This window comes from Amia ocellicauda, chromosome 4 (genome assembly GCF_036373705.1).
Source record: "Amia ocellicauda isolate fAmiCal2 chromosome 4, fAmiCal2.hap1, whole genome shotgun sequence".
NCBI classification, from domain to species: domain Eukaryota; kingdom Metazoa; phylum Chordata; class Actinopteri; order Amiiformes; family Amiidae; genus Amia; species Amia ocellicauda.
In genome coordinates, this window is record NC_089853.1 from 44,658,326 (window position 1) to 44,675,450 (window position 17,125).

At 42.1% G+C, this 17,125-nt stretch overlaps 1 protein-coding gene across 5 annotated transcripts in view; it reads left to right on the forward strand.

Moving 5' to 3' along the window:
* Window positions 1-15,451, forward strand: part of sulf2b (sulfatase 2b) — a 112,755-nt gene extending 97,304 nt beyond the window's left edge. For 3 of the 5 annotated variants that reach the window (XM_066702485.1, XM_066702486.1, XM_066702487.1), the window contains 16 exons: window positions 543-693; window positions 1,764-1,939; window positions 4,072-4,200; window positions 5,065-5,121; window positions 5,455-5,584; window positions 8,920-9,121; window positions 9,920-10,187; window positions 10,302-10,398; window positions 10,610-10,704; window positions 11,736-11,795; window positions 12,958-13,130; window positions 13,362-13,504; window positions 13,612-13,735; window positions 14,275-14,308; window positions 14,709-14,762; window positions 15,280-15,451. In XM_066702485.1, the coding sequence (XP_066558582.1) occupies window positions 543-693; window positions 1,764-1,939; window positions 4,072-4,200; window positions 5,065-5,121; window positions 5,455-5,584; window positions 8,920-9,121; window positions 9,920-10,187; window positions 10,302-10,398; window positions 10,610-10,704; window positions 11,736-11,795; window positions 12,958-13,130; window positions 13,362-13,504; window positions 13,612-13,735; window positions 14,275-14,308; window positions 14,709-14,762; window positions 15,280-15,310 (1,924 nt within the window). In that variant the 3' untranslated portion in view covers window positions 15,311-15,451. The remainder of the gene's footprint in view (window positions 1-542; window positions 694-1,763; window positions 1,940-4,071; window positions 4,201-5,064; window positions 5,122-5,454; window positions 5,585-8,919; window positions 9,122-9,919; window positions 10,188-10,301; window positions 10,399-10,609; window positions 10,705-11,735; window positions 11,796-12,957; window positions 13,131-13,361; window positions 13,505-13,611; window positions 13,736-14,274; window positions 14,309-14,708; window positions 14,763-15,279) is intronic. The other 2 variants (XM_066702488.1, XM_066702489.1) reach the window with 2 other exon arrangements.
* The last annotated feature ends 1,674 nt before the right edge of the window (window positions 15,452-17,125 follow it).

Sequence of the window (17,125 nt, forward strand, 5' to 3'; positions counted from 1 at the left end):
CATCTGTTGTATAATTTATTTCCTAATGAAATCTTCATATTTTTTACTGAAGCCCATTTCTTCTAAACCCTACTAGGTACAGTCTGTGCTTGTTATATTTACAGGACTGATTAAAATGACTCGCAGGTGAAAGAGAGTTCATGTCTGAAATATGCAGTTGTTTGTAAGAATGCACAAATGTACACTGTGCAGTTCTGTTATAATTGAAAGACTCTCAATAACTATTAAAAAAAGTGAGCGAGTGAACAACCTATTTAAGTAACAGTCGACTGGAGTGTCCAATGAGACGGCTTTGCTCCTAACACTGTAAACAACATCCTGAGACTTGACACGGGACCAGCTTCAAGCACGAATTACTTGTAACCTCTGTGACACAGTCATGTATTTCATTTTGTTCCTTTACTTATTAAGACACTAATTAGCAATCTGTACAAGTGCAGCAGGTTAGGAAAACAAGGTGAGGTGAATTTGTTTTGTCTCTCATTTTCACCCACATGGTTCCATTTCTTGTTGGTTTTAGTTTTCTCTAATTGCCTTCCCAGAACGCCGAGTTACAACTACGCCCCGAACCCAGACAAGCACTGGATAATGAGGTACACCGGCCCCATGAAGCCAATCCACATGGAGTTCACCAACATGCTGCAGAGAAAGCGCCTTCAGACACTCCTCTCTGTGGACGACTCGGTGGAGAAGGTAGGTCAAGTTAGGCGAAGAGTCTAGAGTCTGCACGGACAATTATTTTAATCCTCTTCAGCTGAGAAGTAGGAATTGTTTTTCTTCTGGTATTATCCGTTCAGGCTATTGTGCTCTAAACACATTATGGTTTAGCATATTGTAATTTTTTGGAAGAACACACATTACCTGAAGAAAAATGAGCCTGTGAGAGGAAATTCCCTTCCAATCCCTGCCCGTCTTCTTTCAAATGTCCTATCACAATTATATTTATGCAGCTGTTGTTCAGTGTTAATCATCTCCACCAGAGCTATTCTGGAAAACAAACACAGATAGTTGAATATTTGTATTGTGCAGCTTCCCTCCTTTCCAAACAGAGCTGTTAGCCTTGCTTCTACCTCTCCATTAGAGACACTCTCCATCCCATTGCTGATGTCATATTGGTGCTGTGCGGATGGCCAGCCAGGGTGAAAAATATGCAGCGGCTTTTGTGAAAAGTGCATGACTTTACCCTGGAGACTAAGGATCGGATTCAATTAAATAAATAAATCTGGAGAAAATGTGGTTTAGGAAGATTAAGTGTATGCAATAAACAGAGCACAAATGATAAAAGTAAAAATGAAAATGATTTATTGTGCTTTAGTGTAGGTGACGTCATTCAAATATTAATAATAATAATCCCACTCGCCCCACATCCCATTTTTATTCTCCGCTCTTCGAGGTCTGTGGAATTGAAAGATGTGAAATTCAGTTCAGTGTCTATTTGGATGGCATTGCCCTTCTGCTTGTGTGTTTATCTGCTGACTAAAATGTGGTCTGCTGTTATTAAATAAAACAAATGGTGGAATCGTTATTGTTTCAAATAAGTGGTCACACTCGTACGTTACTGGTGCTGAGCTGAGGTCAACCATACTGTCTCATTGAGGTTTGCCACCTTGTCTGCTTGCAGTTGGTTTATACAACATTTTGTTTTGCTCCTTCTAATTGTGTTGAACAAATATACAAAACACACATTTTATTTTATTATTTGACAGGATGATAGAGCTCTTAATGTACAGTTCTCAGCTACAGATTACCTCCTTCGTTTTCAGGTCTACAATATGCTGGTTGAGACGGGCGAACTGGAGAACACCTACGTGATCTACACAGCCGACCACGGCTATCACATTGGGCAGTTCGGGCTGGTGAAGGGCAAATCTATGCCATATGAGTTTGACATCCGTGTGCCCTTCTACATCCGGGGACCCAACGTGGAGGGAGCCGCCATGTGAGTTAGATTGTTTTGGATTCTCTCAGTGAGAATGTGACACCACTGAACAATGCAAACTGGTTTAAAAAGTTACAACTTGGTTTCATTCTTTCCAGGCTGTTATTTATGATACTCATCACGCCAGGAGTGATTAATTCCAAGGCCGCTTGGCTCATTGTGCTTCACTGCTGTTAAACATGCTCTAATTGTGGCACCGCTTTGAAGCGACACCAGCCAGCTATGACACTCCGCCAACCAGTGTGAAATATGTGCTTTTCAAGTAATTCATTTTGCGGTATCGTTCTTCTTCAAACAAGGCCCAGCCACTCTCCCAGGTTGTTGACACCCCCCTTCTTTGACAACCCCTAAATTTATTTTTATCAGACATTTGAGACTTGTGGGAAGAAGGCATTTAGTTGCAACCCTGTAAATTCAGTCTGCCCTGCAACTCATAACCCTGTTGCGTTCCCTGTTGTACACACCGTATTATCACAATGTGTGCAGCGGTTTTATGAGTCTATTTTTAGTTAACTAAAGAGATCCTCGTCTGCTATTCCACTGAGTGCAATACTAGGTTTTTTTCTGGCAGTAAGTTATACTTCAGCTTTTAATGATTTTTACATTACATTTAACAATACTACTGAGTGCACAAACCCTGACCCCTGGAGCCAAAAGCAGTCATCCAATCCAATTGAATTGGCTTCCTAACCTTAGTGTCTGACAACAGTATCTGCTCATTCAGATCCCAATCCAAACACTGTGCTGTGGTTTAAACCTGGAAACCCAAAGTTACATTACTAAACCACATCAAGTGTATTTTGTAAATTTTCCGACCTCCTGCCTAGAAAATTTACATTTTTATGTGTAAGGTATCAAGCCTACATATAATTTTCTTGTGGCAGTGAGATGCTTTTTTTAAAATGTCAGTTTGTGTGTGTGTAAGTTAAAGTTGTGTAGCTCCAGCTGCAGGACTGTTCGGTAGGGTGCTCTTACATGATTGCCTTGGCTGCAGAAAGCTCTCAATGGCCGAGTCGTAACAGACCCTCAGTGGAAGCTGCGGGTGTGTTTGGTGTTTGGGTCGGATTATCCCTTGTCTATGAATCTTGCCTTATTGTACCCGAGGTCTTGGCAAATGGCCAAAGTAATCTCTGCAAATCTTGTAAACCTGTTTCCGTCGATCTCCCTTTCATCAGATTACCTCATTATATACTGCTGATACTTCCGGTGTCAAAGGACAGTGAGGGTAAACGCCGACCCCTAGAGAAGGAAAAAAAAATCACGTGCCTGGAGAAAAATTAAAAAATAATTCCCTCACCAATCCTATTTAATCCTGGGTTCATGTGAGGTATTTAATCTCTCTAGTGCATTACCTGCGCGATGTTTGTTTTCAGTCAATTTAAGACATGCTCACGCAAGATGAAGTTGTTATGAAGGAAAGTGATGTGCTCAGCTGTTTGCCAGTCCTCGGGGACCCATGCTGTGACCTTACAATGATAATGTTGCGTGTTGACCTTGTTGTTGTCTGTTCAGATGGCTCCGACAGGTACTTTAATGCACTTACCATCGTGCTTGTAAACTTCTGTGTGGAGACGTCCATCTGTTGGGAGACTTGAAAGTGTCAATCCATTACAAAAATGGACTCCATGTCTGTCTCTGTCAGCCTCTCTCTATCTCTGCACTTCAGATGTGCGCTCTGTGGCATTAGATGGATGCATTAACTGCTGTTTTTGTAAAGATAAAGCTTTCTCCTGTAGAAAGGCAGGGGGGTTTGTACATTAAAAGATGCTGCCTTCCCAAGCCACTGTGCACCATATTCTTGATGTGGTGTTTTTCATTTGAATTCCCTTGTAGTCTCAGCCAGAGGTACCTGGTCTTAAATACGTTCTGGATTCATTTCAGCTGGGTTGATTTCACTGAATTAATTAATCTTACATAGCTTTGGGTTTGTTCGCTTGGTTTTTAGTTTTTTATGACAATGTTGCTGTACTATAACCTGCATCGTTGGAATAAACATGAAATATTTGCTAATTCCAAACCTCAATTTTGCAGAAATTAAAGAACATTAGAACAAATAAACAAACGCAAGAGGATGACATTGTATACTCAATAGTAAGCCTTTCTATGTTTTTACGCCCTTTTTTCCCCCACAGCAATCCACACATTGTGCTGAACATTGACTTGGCACCGACCATTCTGGACATTGCGGGTCTGGACATCCCCCCTGACATGGATGGCAAGTCTGTCCTCAAACTCCTAGACACCGAGAGGCCAGTGAACAGGTATTGGGAAACTGTATCCTGTATTAAGTGAGACTTGCATACATTAAAATAAATACACTTTTAAGGGCTTATCAATGTTAAAAGCAATAAGGTCAGCAGAGACGGCTGATGAGCGAATGTTTTTGTGTATATATATGTAGTCATTGCACCCCCACAATACCACCTTTTAATGCCTGGAGTGTAGATCAACTTTTCAGTCTCCCTAAGAATTGGCAACCTTGCGAGGTGAATAAGATTGACTGTTTCTCTGCATGGCCTGGGGATGGAGACAGGGAAGGAGGCGAGCTCTGATATTGGATCCTGTCTCTCAGTTGTCTTGTATGTAATCAGGAATAAATTGTCTTTCCTTGCTCTGAAATTGACTGCTGGGGAGGGAAAGATGCACTTCCTGGAAAGGATGCTTCTTTCCTGTGGTTTGCTCTTCTTTCTTTTCTTTTTTCACTGCTAGCTCTCTGCAGGCTACAGAGGCAGTTGGGGGGGGGGAGGTGGTACTATAAGAAACAGAGCCTGGGTAATCAATATGTGTTATTTTTGCTGCTGTATACAGGGCTGCAAAGTAGTGCTGTCTGGGTTAGGAAGTAGAGAAAAGCACAGTAGGCGCTGGTTTTAGACGGCTTATTCTCTGCTGTGTGAAATTATTCGATAATGCAAATAAGCTTTAAAAAGGAAAGAAAATAGAAGAGGAAATACATCTATCTTCTTTTAAATGATATACAAATTTAGAACAGCACTATGTAAGTATTTTATTTCCTTCATATTGCAATGTGCATCCTTTTTAAAGTTGTCTTGTCTAAAGTTGTCTCTGACCCATTCAGTATCTAAATACATTGATTTAATTTGTTTTGTCTCTTCCTACGTTTTCAGACTGCAGTTTAATAAGAAGGGAAAGGTGTGGAGAGATTCCTTTCTGGTAGAAAGAGGGTAAGCCACAGCAAATTGAATAATTTAACATAATTTAACAGGGTATAATCTGCTACTAAAAGTGTAAATGTGTCTTTAACAGGATTCCGTTGGATGTGTAACACAACATCAACCCCTTAACTATATTGTTCTGTCTGCCTCGCTCTGTTCTCCAAATCGACCCATTAAGTAGACACAGTTGGGAGCTGTACCACAACCGCACTGTCTGCGCCACAGTGCTCACTCTGGACGCTTGGATGTGCGGACGTGTATTTAATTATTTGTATCCACAGGCAGAGGGATAAACAGATACATCTCCCTCAGGTTACGACTGACGCTTTTTGTTTCCTCCAGGAAGCTACTGCACAAGAGGCCTGATGGGAAGGAGGTCACCCAGGAGGAGAACTTCCTGCCTAAGTACCAGCGAGTGAAAGACCTCTGCCAGCGCTCAGAGTACCAGACGCCCTGTGAGCAGCTGGGCCAGGTGAGACAGCACTCCCCTGAGAAAGTGACCTTCTTGGTCTGGATACTCATGTATTTCTTTCTGTTCTGTTTGGTATTAAAATACATTTCTGGTACCTGCTACGTTACAAATACCCCAATACAAAGGTTTATCATTTGTTCTTAGGTACAGTAGTAAACCGTACAAAATAAACCCAGAACCAAATCTTAAATAACGTCACTAAGAATAAAACAAAGCATGATTATTATTATTTGTTGGGTGCCGTTGTCCTGAGGCATTCATCGGAAAGTATGACTGTCTAGCGCATCTCGTTTGCAATAAACGTTCCTTTCAGCTGCAGACTGACAGCACTCCTGCTGCCCTCTTCAAAGCAAAGTGACACTCCGATATCAATGGCCTGCTATGCGTTTATTAGAGTAGCAAGAATTGATTCATATCATCTTTCCAAATGTCTTAGTTATGGAGGGGAGAGACAATTGATTTCCTGCATCTAGAAATACACGTTTACAAGCCAAGCTGATGTCAGTCGAGACCTGCATTGTTTGAGCTGTGTTGAAACTGTTCTTTATCTGTAGTTGCACTTCATAATAGCATAATGAGCCCTGATAACAGCGAGATGTTTAACATGTAATTACAGTGTTCATCAGCGAGTAATTCCTCAGCTGCACGGTGGCCCACAATAATGGCTGGCTGCCCCTTCAGACTGCAGGAATTAGACGGTGTTTCCCATGATGCTTTGTGACTACTGAGATATGGCTTTTCCTCAACTGCCACTTAAAAAAAAAAAAACTAAACAAACAGAAACCAAGCTGTTAGTTAGAGTCAAGTTTGTTTAAATGTTTGCACTTTAAATAAGAATTAAAAACTTTCACAATACTGGCCACGATTCACCCTTAAGTACCATCTGTTGATAGCAGCAATTGAACAGCACAGCCTACAAAAACACTGCCCTTGTGCTCACCCTCATTGCAACAGCATGTGAGGAAAAAATGAGGAAAAAATCAGGTTTGGTATTTTATTTATATATATAAACGTTTATATGAATTGTAAAACCAGCTAATAAAGAAAAAACCTCAGAGTACAACATCTTTGAATGAAAACCATATGATTCAATAATTTCTGTAAAAGGAGACAAGGATACAAGTTGGACAGGCTTTTAGTTTCCCAACGATCCACTGAGACTCAGGTAATTAGTTTCATACGCTTCAGAGCCGAGGTATTTTAGCTTTTAATTTCCCATTCCCTGTGACTCGGCTCCGTGATATCACTTTTAAAGAGCTCCTTCATCCAATTGTGGCAGAAATGATCTGTCTTCGGTGACCAGCTGCAGAATGGTTGCAGGAGGGAGTTGCCAGGATGGAGCCCATCTTCAAAGAGCCTCCCAGATTTGTTTAATAGGATTTGGATCAGGGAACCTTCAAAGACCTATTAATCCTGGTGCTTCCTTCATTTCCAAGGAGGTCACTGAGCAGCCAAGCAGCGTCATCTTCGAAGATCAAATTCACGCGTGGAGAATCACTTTTTCAGAGCACACTGTGAAGCTGATCAGTGTCTCTGCATTGCTTGCCCTGACTGGGAAGAGACACAGGCCCATTCCTGCACATTTGCATCGAAACCGGTCTCCCCACACTCAACCCAATGGTTTTGCATCACCACGCTGTGACTGAACATGGACAGCCTTTCTCTGCAAATCTACGCACATCTCCAGCTTCTCAAAACACAGATCTGTGAGAATGGCCGGCCTATCTTGCCAGCTGCGTTACACAACACCAACATGGACATCATATGCATTCAAAGCTGTGGTGTTGACTGTTTATTTGAGTGAGGCCACTAATAACACTCATACCTCGGATACCCGTCACTTTCCAGCACTTCTGTGTGAGTAATCAGACTGTAGTAAATAAAATCCATAATTATGATTGACAGCTGGGTCTGAGTTTAGATTAAATATGTACTGTAGATGCATGAAGTGTTGAGGCTGTGATAATTACAATAACAGTCATTATAATTAAAACAATGATGGCTTCAAAGCACTTACTGCCGTGCCGGAACACCGTTAATGAGTTTGACTGAGTGTGAATCTGACAGGGCAATTTGAATCGCCATTGATCACCGGAGCCGTAAGAGTAGTAAGAGCGTTGAACTCCCAGAGACACTTGGCTGTCTTTTGCCACTTGTGCTGCAGGTATAATGTAATAAAACCAGCCAGCCTCTGTGAAAATATAAAGGCAGAAGATGAGGTTTTAGTGTGGTTTCTCCTTTTATAGAAATAGCCCACAGCCCTCACCTCAATTCATCAGGACTGAACTGCCTTGAGCCACACAGTCCTCCTCACCTCAGACAATACCACCACCTCGCACGGGCCATTCCTCTGGTGACCAGCCATACAACCACCCCGTCCCCCACATCCACACTTCCTGTTGGTTTGCAGCAGAACTGTGCTATAAATTAGCAGAACGGTTAATTATAAATTACCTGCTATGAAATGGCTTTTTACACTAATTTGAAGAAGTATTGTACTCTCCACCGAAGTGTAATTTGAGCTATTTTCACTTCAGAGTGAAGATGATCCGATGCCTCCTTATAGGAATGGATACTATCAGACTAGGTTCTACTGCTGGGCATTAATGGACAGATTTCAATCAGATACCAAAACAGAAACACCAGAGAGTGTCCAGTGTTGGCATGTCATTTAATCTTTAAATGATAGACTGTGTTATGTATATTATGTATTAACTAGACAAAAACAGTGGATGTATATTTCTTTAAAATGTTCTTCAACCAGAAGCAAGTAAATGGTCATTAAAAAGTACAATATTTTATAGCAGCTTCTTTAATGATATTTTCAGTGTTGTAGGGGTTGAAAGATTCATACTTTTACATTTTAAATTATATTGTAACCAAATTAATTGCACTTTAATTATCTTGCTGTTTAGTTATCATTTTTCGAGAGACACCTGCTTCCCCGATGGCAGCTTATCTTTCCAATTAAAAACTGCCAAAAGATAAAACTCCTACTGCCTTTAAGTGTATACTGTTAACATTTTGTTCTTCATTAATCAAACCCAGTTCAGAACTGAGTGTACAATTATGAGGAAATGAAGAAAAAAAAAAAAAGGCATCTGGGCAAGTGAAGGACTGAATTTCCTTTGGCTTATTTCTTTCTTTAAATATAATTTCCTTTGCTATTATGAAGCAAGTATGAAGGACCTCCGCAGTGTGCCAGCTCTGGAGTTGTGCGTTTTATGTGGCTTTCAGGTTGCATTGCAGGCATATCAAGAGAGGGTCCAGCTTCTGAACCGGCCCGTTGCTCTCTTGCTCTAATCTGAGCCGCTGTCGTCTCTTTTTGCCCACAGAAATGGCAGTGTGTGGAGGACCAGACTGGGAAACTGCGGCTGCACAAGTGTAAAGGAATGGCAAGTCTCTCGGTCGCCCGGAAACCGGGCCTGGCCAGCATGAAGGCCCAGTTGTACGGGCAGAGCTCAGATGGCTGTGACTGTGACGTCCCCGATCTCAGGATGAGCCCCTTCAAGAAGAAGAAGCTGCTGTCCAAGAAGAGTGAGTCAACTGGCCGTCCATCACTGTCTGACCAGGATCCGATTGCATCTTTTGGTTCTTCTGCCATAGCTATAGCTCTCCAGATTGTCTGCGTTTCATTAGATTCAGCTTTCCCCGTAACGACGTTAAAGAGATGCCTTCAACCTTCAGTCTCCTCAATATTGATTTGCAGACCTCCTGTCGTTCGTTTGTGCACCATTCCTAATCACATGCTCAGTCACTCTGCTTGTATATATATATATATATATATATATATATATATATCAAAATCTGCCTTGATTGGTTACTGTTAGCAGTGCCATATGTCTTAATTGCAAATGACTGTAAACATTACAGAAGTCATAACCACAAGTTTTAAACATTGTATTCAGTGCGGTGCATGCCAGTGAATAATTAGCTCACATTTGTTTCCATTTTAAATAAATTTCCATTTAAAAAGATATCCATCGTTTCATTAGAAACAGAATGAGATCGAGGATAAAAATAATTTCACATTTAATCAGAATAGTTTTACTAAAGTGTTTAACTCCGTACCAGTCCACTAGTATCCTTTACCTCCATCTAGTGGTGTACTGACAGTACTGCAGGTACGAGACCAATACATCGCAGGCATTTTATGTACTTCACATGGAACTTAATAAAATATTATTATTATTATTATTATTATTATTATTATTATTATTATGAGTTCTTTCACATAATAATACATTACAGTAATAGTTTCAAAAGGATTCATTGGAATTAGAATGGAATATACTAAAGGGTAAACTAATCTTTCTTCCCCCCTTCTCGACTCAGAGTTCAAAGCCAGCAAGAACTACTCTCGCAATCGCTCTTCGCGCTCGGTGTCTGTGGAGCTCAACGGGGAGGTCTTCACCGTGGACCTGGAGGACGGCTACCAGCCCATCACCCCCAGGAACCTCAGCCGGCGCCACAGTTTCGGGGAGGAAGGCGAGGATGGGCTGGAGGGGCAGGAGGACGATGATTTCAGCGGGATGGGCGGCACCAGCAGCCCCAGCACCAACAACGACCTCCTGGTGCCCTCATCCATCAAGGTCACACACAGGTGTGTGTGAATACAGAATTTCACTCAGTGGTTGTTCAATAGGGGAAAGGAATTCATCTTTTATCTTTATTTATCCAAATAAATGCATTTCTGACTGGCTTTGGTGTACCCCAGGTGCTCCATCCTGGCCAACGACACAGTGAAATGTGATGTAGGCTTGTACAAGTCCCTCCAGGCCTGGAAGGATCATAAGCTGCATATTGATCACGAGGTGGGTCCCTTCCTCTCTCGTTTGCTTATTTTTATTGTAGTCTAGCATCGGCTAGTGAGTTATAATTGCATAGAGCAGTCCAAGCTACCCGGTGTTCAGTTTTAAGTGAGGAGGGATGTGTGGCCTTGTGCTGACATTTTGCAGCGTCCGTGCTTAGGTTGCGTGTTGCTGTGGATTGAGTGCTACAGTGTGTTTTTCTCATCACTTGCAGATTGAAACTCTGCAGACTAAAATCAAGAACCTGAGGGAGGTCCGAGGGCACCTGAAGCGAGCCCGACCCGAGGAGTGCGACTGCAACAGATTCAGGTACTGGAATAACTCGGTTCATCTGAGCTAAATAACACGAGTGTTGGTGACTGTAGGCCGAACACACACACAACATGGGTAAGACTGCAAAGCACCTGGTTCATTCTTCAGGGGTCTCTACTGGGCTCACTAGCCACAGCTGGACTGGGTGAGAAATATCACCGGCCCCATTAATGAGCCGCTTTCTCTACATTACCAGTGAAGTAGAATGAACATCTTGAATGTCACAGAAACATCCTAGTAGAATAAAACTATATTTAGTTTCACACAAGCACAACTGTAAATTGTGATGTGCTTCAAAATTGAGCTTTTATATATTTTTAAATCTATTGACACAAATATTCGGACGATCTTTTTATATATATATATATATATATATATATATATATATACACAGCTTTGGAACAAATTAAGAGACCACTGCAAAATGATCAGTTTCTCTGGTTTTACTAGTTATACGTATGTGTTTGGGTAACATGAACATTTTAGTTTTATTCTATAAACGACTGACAACATTTCTCCCGAATTCCAAAAAATAAAAATATGAATGGAATGGAATGGCTGCCATATATGTAGAGATGCTGATTGAAGAAAAAAATGCAGTGGTCTCTTAATTTTTTTCCAGAGCTGTATGTATTATCTGTATATATTAACGGTTTCATTTTCCATTCTAATTGAGACCTCAGTTCCTTAACTGAACTACTACAATGGCATGGAGATATTTTGAAGTTTGAACCGAGGTTTATAGTTCCTAAAAAGTGAAATTGTGCAACTAGCATTAGCTAAATATATAGGTATTCTTCAGCTAATTATGAGTTTATTGAAGAATCTGAGAGCTGAGTGGGAAGAACAAAAGACGCTGAGGTATAGAGGGGCAGGAGTGGGCAAACCTGGAGATTCAGTAAGACGCGCACGTCCAGTCATGCAGGTTTGGAGAGGCCGTCCTCATCTCTGGTCCACAGAGCAGTGAGAGAATGATGTCTTGATCATTTCTCAGGCAGTAAACCAATCTGTTTGTTCTCGTGTTGTAGCTACCAGTCTAAACACAAGGGAAAACTGAAACACAAAGGAGCCGGCCTCCACCCTTTTAGGTAAGGACAGCACGAGGCCACGTGTCTTCATTGACTTCTTTCAACACGAGTCCCACTTCCTTCTGAGACTGTCAGATGTTTTGCCATCAATGTACACAATCCTGGTCCTGCAGGTTTTGTTCGTACCTTAACCGTTAACTCCCTAATTATACTCATAATTGAACCATTTTCCCCAGTTCTTAAGGTGTTGGTAGTTTAATGAGAAACTACAGAGACTGCTTGATTTCTGCCCTCTAGGACCAAGAATTGCTGCCATCTTAATAAAAACTTTTTAAAAAGACTACATTATTTATACAAGGTTGTTGCAGGCTTATACAAAACTAGAATAATATAAAAGTGTTGTCTGGTTCTGGATGAATTATTATTTATTTATTGGCAGGTTATAGTTTACACAATTGTGCGGTATGCTCACAGAACTGTAATAAAATTAGAAATCATGTGCATTTGAAGTTTTATAACAAATATCGAAGCGCTCCTTATTATCTGAAGATCTGTATTTCCTGTCAAAGTTATTATTGCAGTTATGAACAGGGACTCATATGAAGGTTTTCCCTAAAAATAAGAATCTCATAACTCCCAGCGATTGCACAGCGAGCCACTGAATCTGTATTTTTCTGGGGGCAATTTAATCTCAGCCCTTGCTTATTATATTTGTTTACTATCCTGGATTTCATTATTTATCGCAGAAAACCAAGCCATGAAATTACGCATGAATACATATGAAAAAATTATCTCTCAACTCTTCGGCAGAGTGGTTTCTGCGTAATTACATCCAGGCCTTCTTGTCAAGTCCTTCTCACAGGGATTTGAAATGATGACCCGAGAACGTTTCTGCCTCGCCTCAAGCCTGAGTGTTTGTGCTGTGCAGTGCAGTGTTTTTCAGTAAACAATTTCTTTGCTTTTGAAATGTCATCTTAACATTGTCCTAGTTGCAGTAGATACTACAGATGCACAGCACCCTTAATCAATCTAATTGGTTTAAATAATTGTCAGAGAGAGTGCATTTTCACCTGCTTTATCTTTTCACTTGATCTGATGTAGTAGTGGAGATGTGTGACAATTTGCAGCGCTGTTACATGTATGAGTGTGCCCGTGCTTGTGTGAACCGCCCGGGCTGAGCTGTGCCACCTTGCTGAGGGCGGTGTCTCCATGTCGTCCACAGGAAAGTGGTTCAGGAGAAGGACAAGAAGCAGTGGCTGCTGAAAGAGCAGAAGCGCAGGAAGAAGCTGCGCAAGCTGCTGAAGAGGCTGAGGAACAACGACACCTGCAGCATGCCCGGCCTCACGTGCTTCACACACGACAACCAACACTGGCAGACCGCCCCCTTCTGGACAAGTGAGGCACAGCCACTCTCTCACATGTTGTAAACTGTTTCCTCCCAGCCTCAAGTTTGTTTTGTACATTTGTGAGTTAACCGCAATCGTTTCTTGCAGTGTGTGAAATATTAACCTGGAGAGTATGAAAGAGTTGACTGTATTGGTCTATTTAGATGTGTTCGTTTGTTTCGAAAGGGGCCAATAACACTATACATCTCCGACACCTTTTTTCGTTTCCTCCTCCTGTCAGTGGGGCCGTTCTGTGCCTGTACGAGTGCCAACAACAACACTTACTGGTGCCTGAGGACGATCAACGAGACCCACAACTTCCTGTTCTGCGAGTTTGCCACAGGCTTCCTGGAGTACTTTGACATCAACACTGACCCCTACCAGGTAAACATCGGTGACACACCGGACACACGTGCCATACCTGTTCAGTGCTCTTCCCCATCCCCTGCTCTCCTCCCGAGGCCTGAGTGTTTCTCGCGCTGTGCTTGCAGCTCCTGAATGCGGTGAACACGCTGGACCGCCACGTCCTCAACCAGCTGCACATCCAGCTGATGGAGCTGCGCGGCTGCAAGGGCCACAGGCAGTGTAACCCCCGCACGCGCAACCTGGAGATCGGTGAGCCCCGACCCCCCCGCCCACTACAGCACAGCGCACTGCCCTTCACACTCAATATGATCCCACAGCTGAAACAAAGATGAAACTGTCTGAACATCTCAGCCATCGTCATGTTTGCAAGAACTTGAGTGCCGTTTGTGTGTTGGTATGACCCTCCCATCTCCCGCCAGCACTGTTTTAGTTTAAGCTTTGAAGAGTAAATTTATGAGGATATTAAAACATTATTTCTATGATTTTTTTTAGGAATAATTGAAATGGTTTTAAAATCACGTTTAGTATCAAATACAAATCTTCTCAAGCACCCCCACACACCTATATAAACATTAAACAGTTTTTACTTTTATTAGACAAAAGTTCATTTTAAACATCTCCCGCTGTGCTGCATTTGATTTATAATTTTAACACATTTAAGTCTGAAGCAAAACAAATATGAGGCTATAAATACTGCGTTAATTGAAACAGTGAAAGAACGTGCCTTGATGTGTCTTGTGTGATTTTTTTTTTTCTTCTCACAACTAATTATATTGTTTCTTCTTTAGGAGATAAAGAGGGAGGAAGCTTTGATGAATACAGGTATATTTGCTTCTTAACTTAAATCCGAATTTACGAAGGGTTGAAACACAAAAATGTGACAATACACAGGTATTGGTGGTCGGAGCATTTACAAATAGCAGCATTAAACTACAGAACAGCGCCTACAAAGGAACAGGCAGAAAACCTGGGATACCCAAATTGTACCTTTTGGGTATCTCCGAATAATTCTTCTGAATTTGAAAATCTTAATTTCTTGCTCTTTTTATGAGGTATGATTTCTTTCCCCTCTTTTTTCCATCTTGCATGTTTACTTGCTATCCAAAATGTTTATACGAAGCTTTTAATGAGGGTATAAACTATCGGTCTGGTCTGTTATCAGGGTCTTCTACTTGCTTGAGGGGCAGCTTAACAGTTTGTCTTTTTGTTGCTTGTACATCAGGCAGTATCACCGTCGAAAGTGGCCAAAAATGAAGAAACCCACGTCCAAATCACTGTGAGTTGGGAGCGCGTCCTCCGTCTCATCACAGTGCTGCCCGGATCTTTAACATGGTTTCTTTTTGCATGCAGCGCTCGCCTGTCCTCGATAACCACTCTGTTATTCTCCTTCTCTAATGCATGATGCCATGGGTCTTATTGCTCTTAACATCCCGTTTCTCGACATCTCAGCCATCAAGACATTGAATATTAATTGTACCACCAGGGCTTTTCTTTTGCTCCCCCCACTCCACCTTAAAAAAAATCACTTTCTTTTTGATTCCAATGAACATTAAGTGCCTTTTTTCCACCCTCTAAAGTCCATATTATGTAAATATAGAAACCTATGGAGCTTTGATTAAATGTCCTAAATTTACATGTTTTCCCCCCAAAATTGGATATCCTGCTAAAAGGCTAGGGATCACTATTACAAAAGCTCCCACCGAGAGGTTGGCTGTCCAGTTTAGAAAGGGCATCAGTGACGCACTGGGGAGGAGACTTTTGACGTTTGATTGTGTTGCCCTTGTGTCTTTCAGAGGGCAGATCTGGGAGGGATGGGAGGGCTAGGTCCTGGGAGCCCCTGCCTGTGGACTTCTCTGGGGAGACGAACTGGTTAGAACTTGAAACCTTGTACAGACTGGAAGAGCACGCCTTCGATCTCAAATTGAATTTTAACGTGAGCCTGGAAGACTGGATCAATTTTGAGGGTGCTGTAGACCGCATGTTTGCCCTGCTGGGCCATTCCGACCCCTCGGACAGACGCCACGCCCACCGGCGGCCCCCCGGGGCTCACCTGGGGCCGCAGGGAGGGGAGGCAGCCCGGGCGTCAGCTGCCCCGTCTGCCTCCGCCCTCTACCTGACCACGCTGGCCACGCCGGCCCTGCTGCTGCTGCGGGGCGCCCTGGGGCTCTGCCACGAGCGGGGCGTCTCCTCTGTCCTCGGCTTCCTGGACAGGGGGGAGGCTTTTCTCAACGAGCTGCTGGAAGACAGCGAGTGCAGTGTGGAGGAAGAGGAGGAGGAGGAGCCCCAGAGCCACAATCCCCGAAGAGTGAGCCGAGGGCCTTGCACCTGCAGCGACTTCACCGGAGACAATTCGCACGGGGTTCCCATCTGAAATCTTTAGAACATTAGGCCTCACAAAAAGCTATACAATAACTATACAGTCCTCACCCCCCTTAGTCTCCAACCCCCATTTCAAGTTGACCAAATTAAAAAAAAAAAGTCTCCTACGACTCTTCCCCCATCAGACAGACCGCTTTGTGGCACCTTCAAATGGAGACGTGAATGAAGTTCACGACTAACAGACTTGACCAGGGCTTCAGTGCAGTACCTTGTTTATATCAATGGACTCCAAAAGAAAAAAAAGTTTAATATTCACATGGTGACATGGGAAGGGTTAGTATTGTGTTCGAACCCAATTTTTATTTTGCAGTTTGTTTTTTAGATTGTGGCTCATTTTATTTTCGCTGTAGTGTTCTTGGTACTTAGTTTTTTGTAGATTTTGTCTCTTTTATTTAATTCTGGCATTAGGCTGAGACTGACCTGTGTTGTAATCGGATGACGAGTGACAAAACGCATCAGATCTCACCCCTCCACTCTGGCCCGTGGGTTAGTGCTGCAGCGTCTCTTGACATCGATGTGCCGCCAGCCGCGGACTTGGGTTTTCTTTCACTGCCATTTAGGTTTTTGAGGACGGTGGTCATTTGGTTCTATGTATTATTCCAGAAGCTTCTCCCGTGTATTTCATTCTGTCACAGGAGTCTTTCTGCAGGGGGGTATTACTCATGAAGCAATAGTATTCCAGTCATGCACTCAGCCTCTTATAATGGAGAGATTAAACATATATACATTTATTTTTTAGCAGTTGATATTGAATGCCTAGATTAACCGTGTAACTCCTTCCTGGTTCACCCAAACCACGGCCCCTGCCAGAATTAAAAAAAAATGGGCAGAGAACTATAGTTTGGGCGCCACCTGCTGGTGACACCAGGCTGATAGATCATTGCCATCCCCGATTTCCCGACTGTTCTTTCTCTGAAAGATGATATAAAATACCAAGCACAACATACTGTAACCACACTTGTCAAATTTCATATCTTTCTTAGCAGGAGTTATTAAAAAAAAAAAAAAAAAAAAAAAAAAAAAAAAAAACTTAACAAAATGTCACTTCTAATGTTAGATTGCTGTTCCTGGTTATTTTGTCTTTGCTATACTTGGTGCTATGACAGTCTGAAAAAACAAAAAAGATATATAAATTGCTGTATGTATATGAATGTATGTTTTGCAATTAATGTAAATGTCAAAATATATTTTATAATACACAAACAAGGTAAAAAAACAAACAAAAAAAAAACCTATTCAACAATGTGTTCTGTATAACAA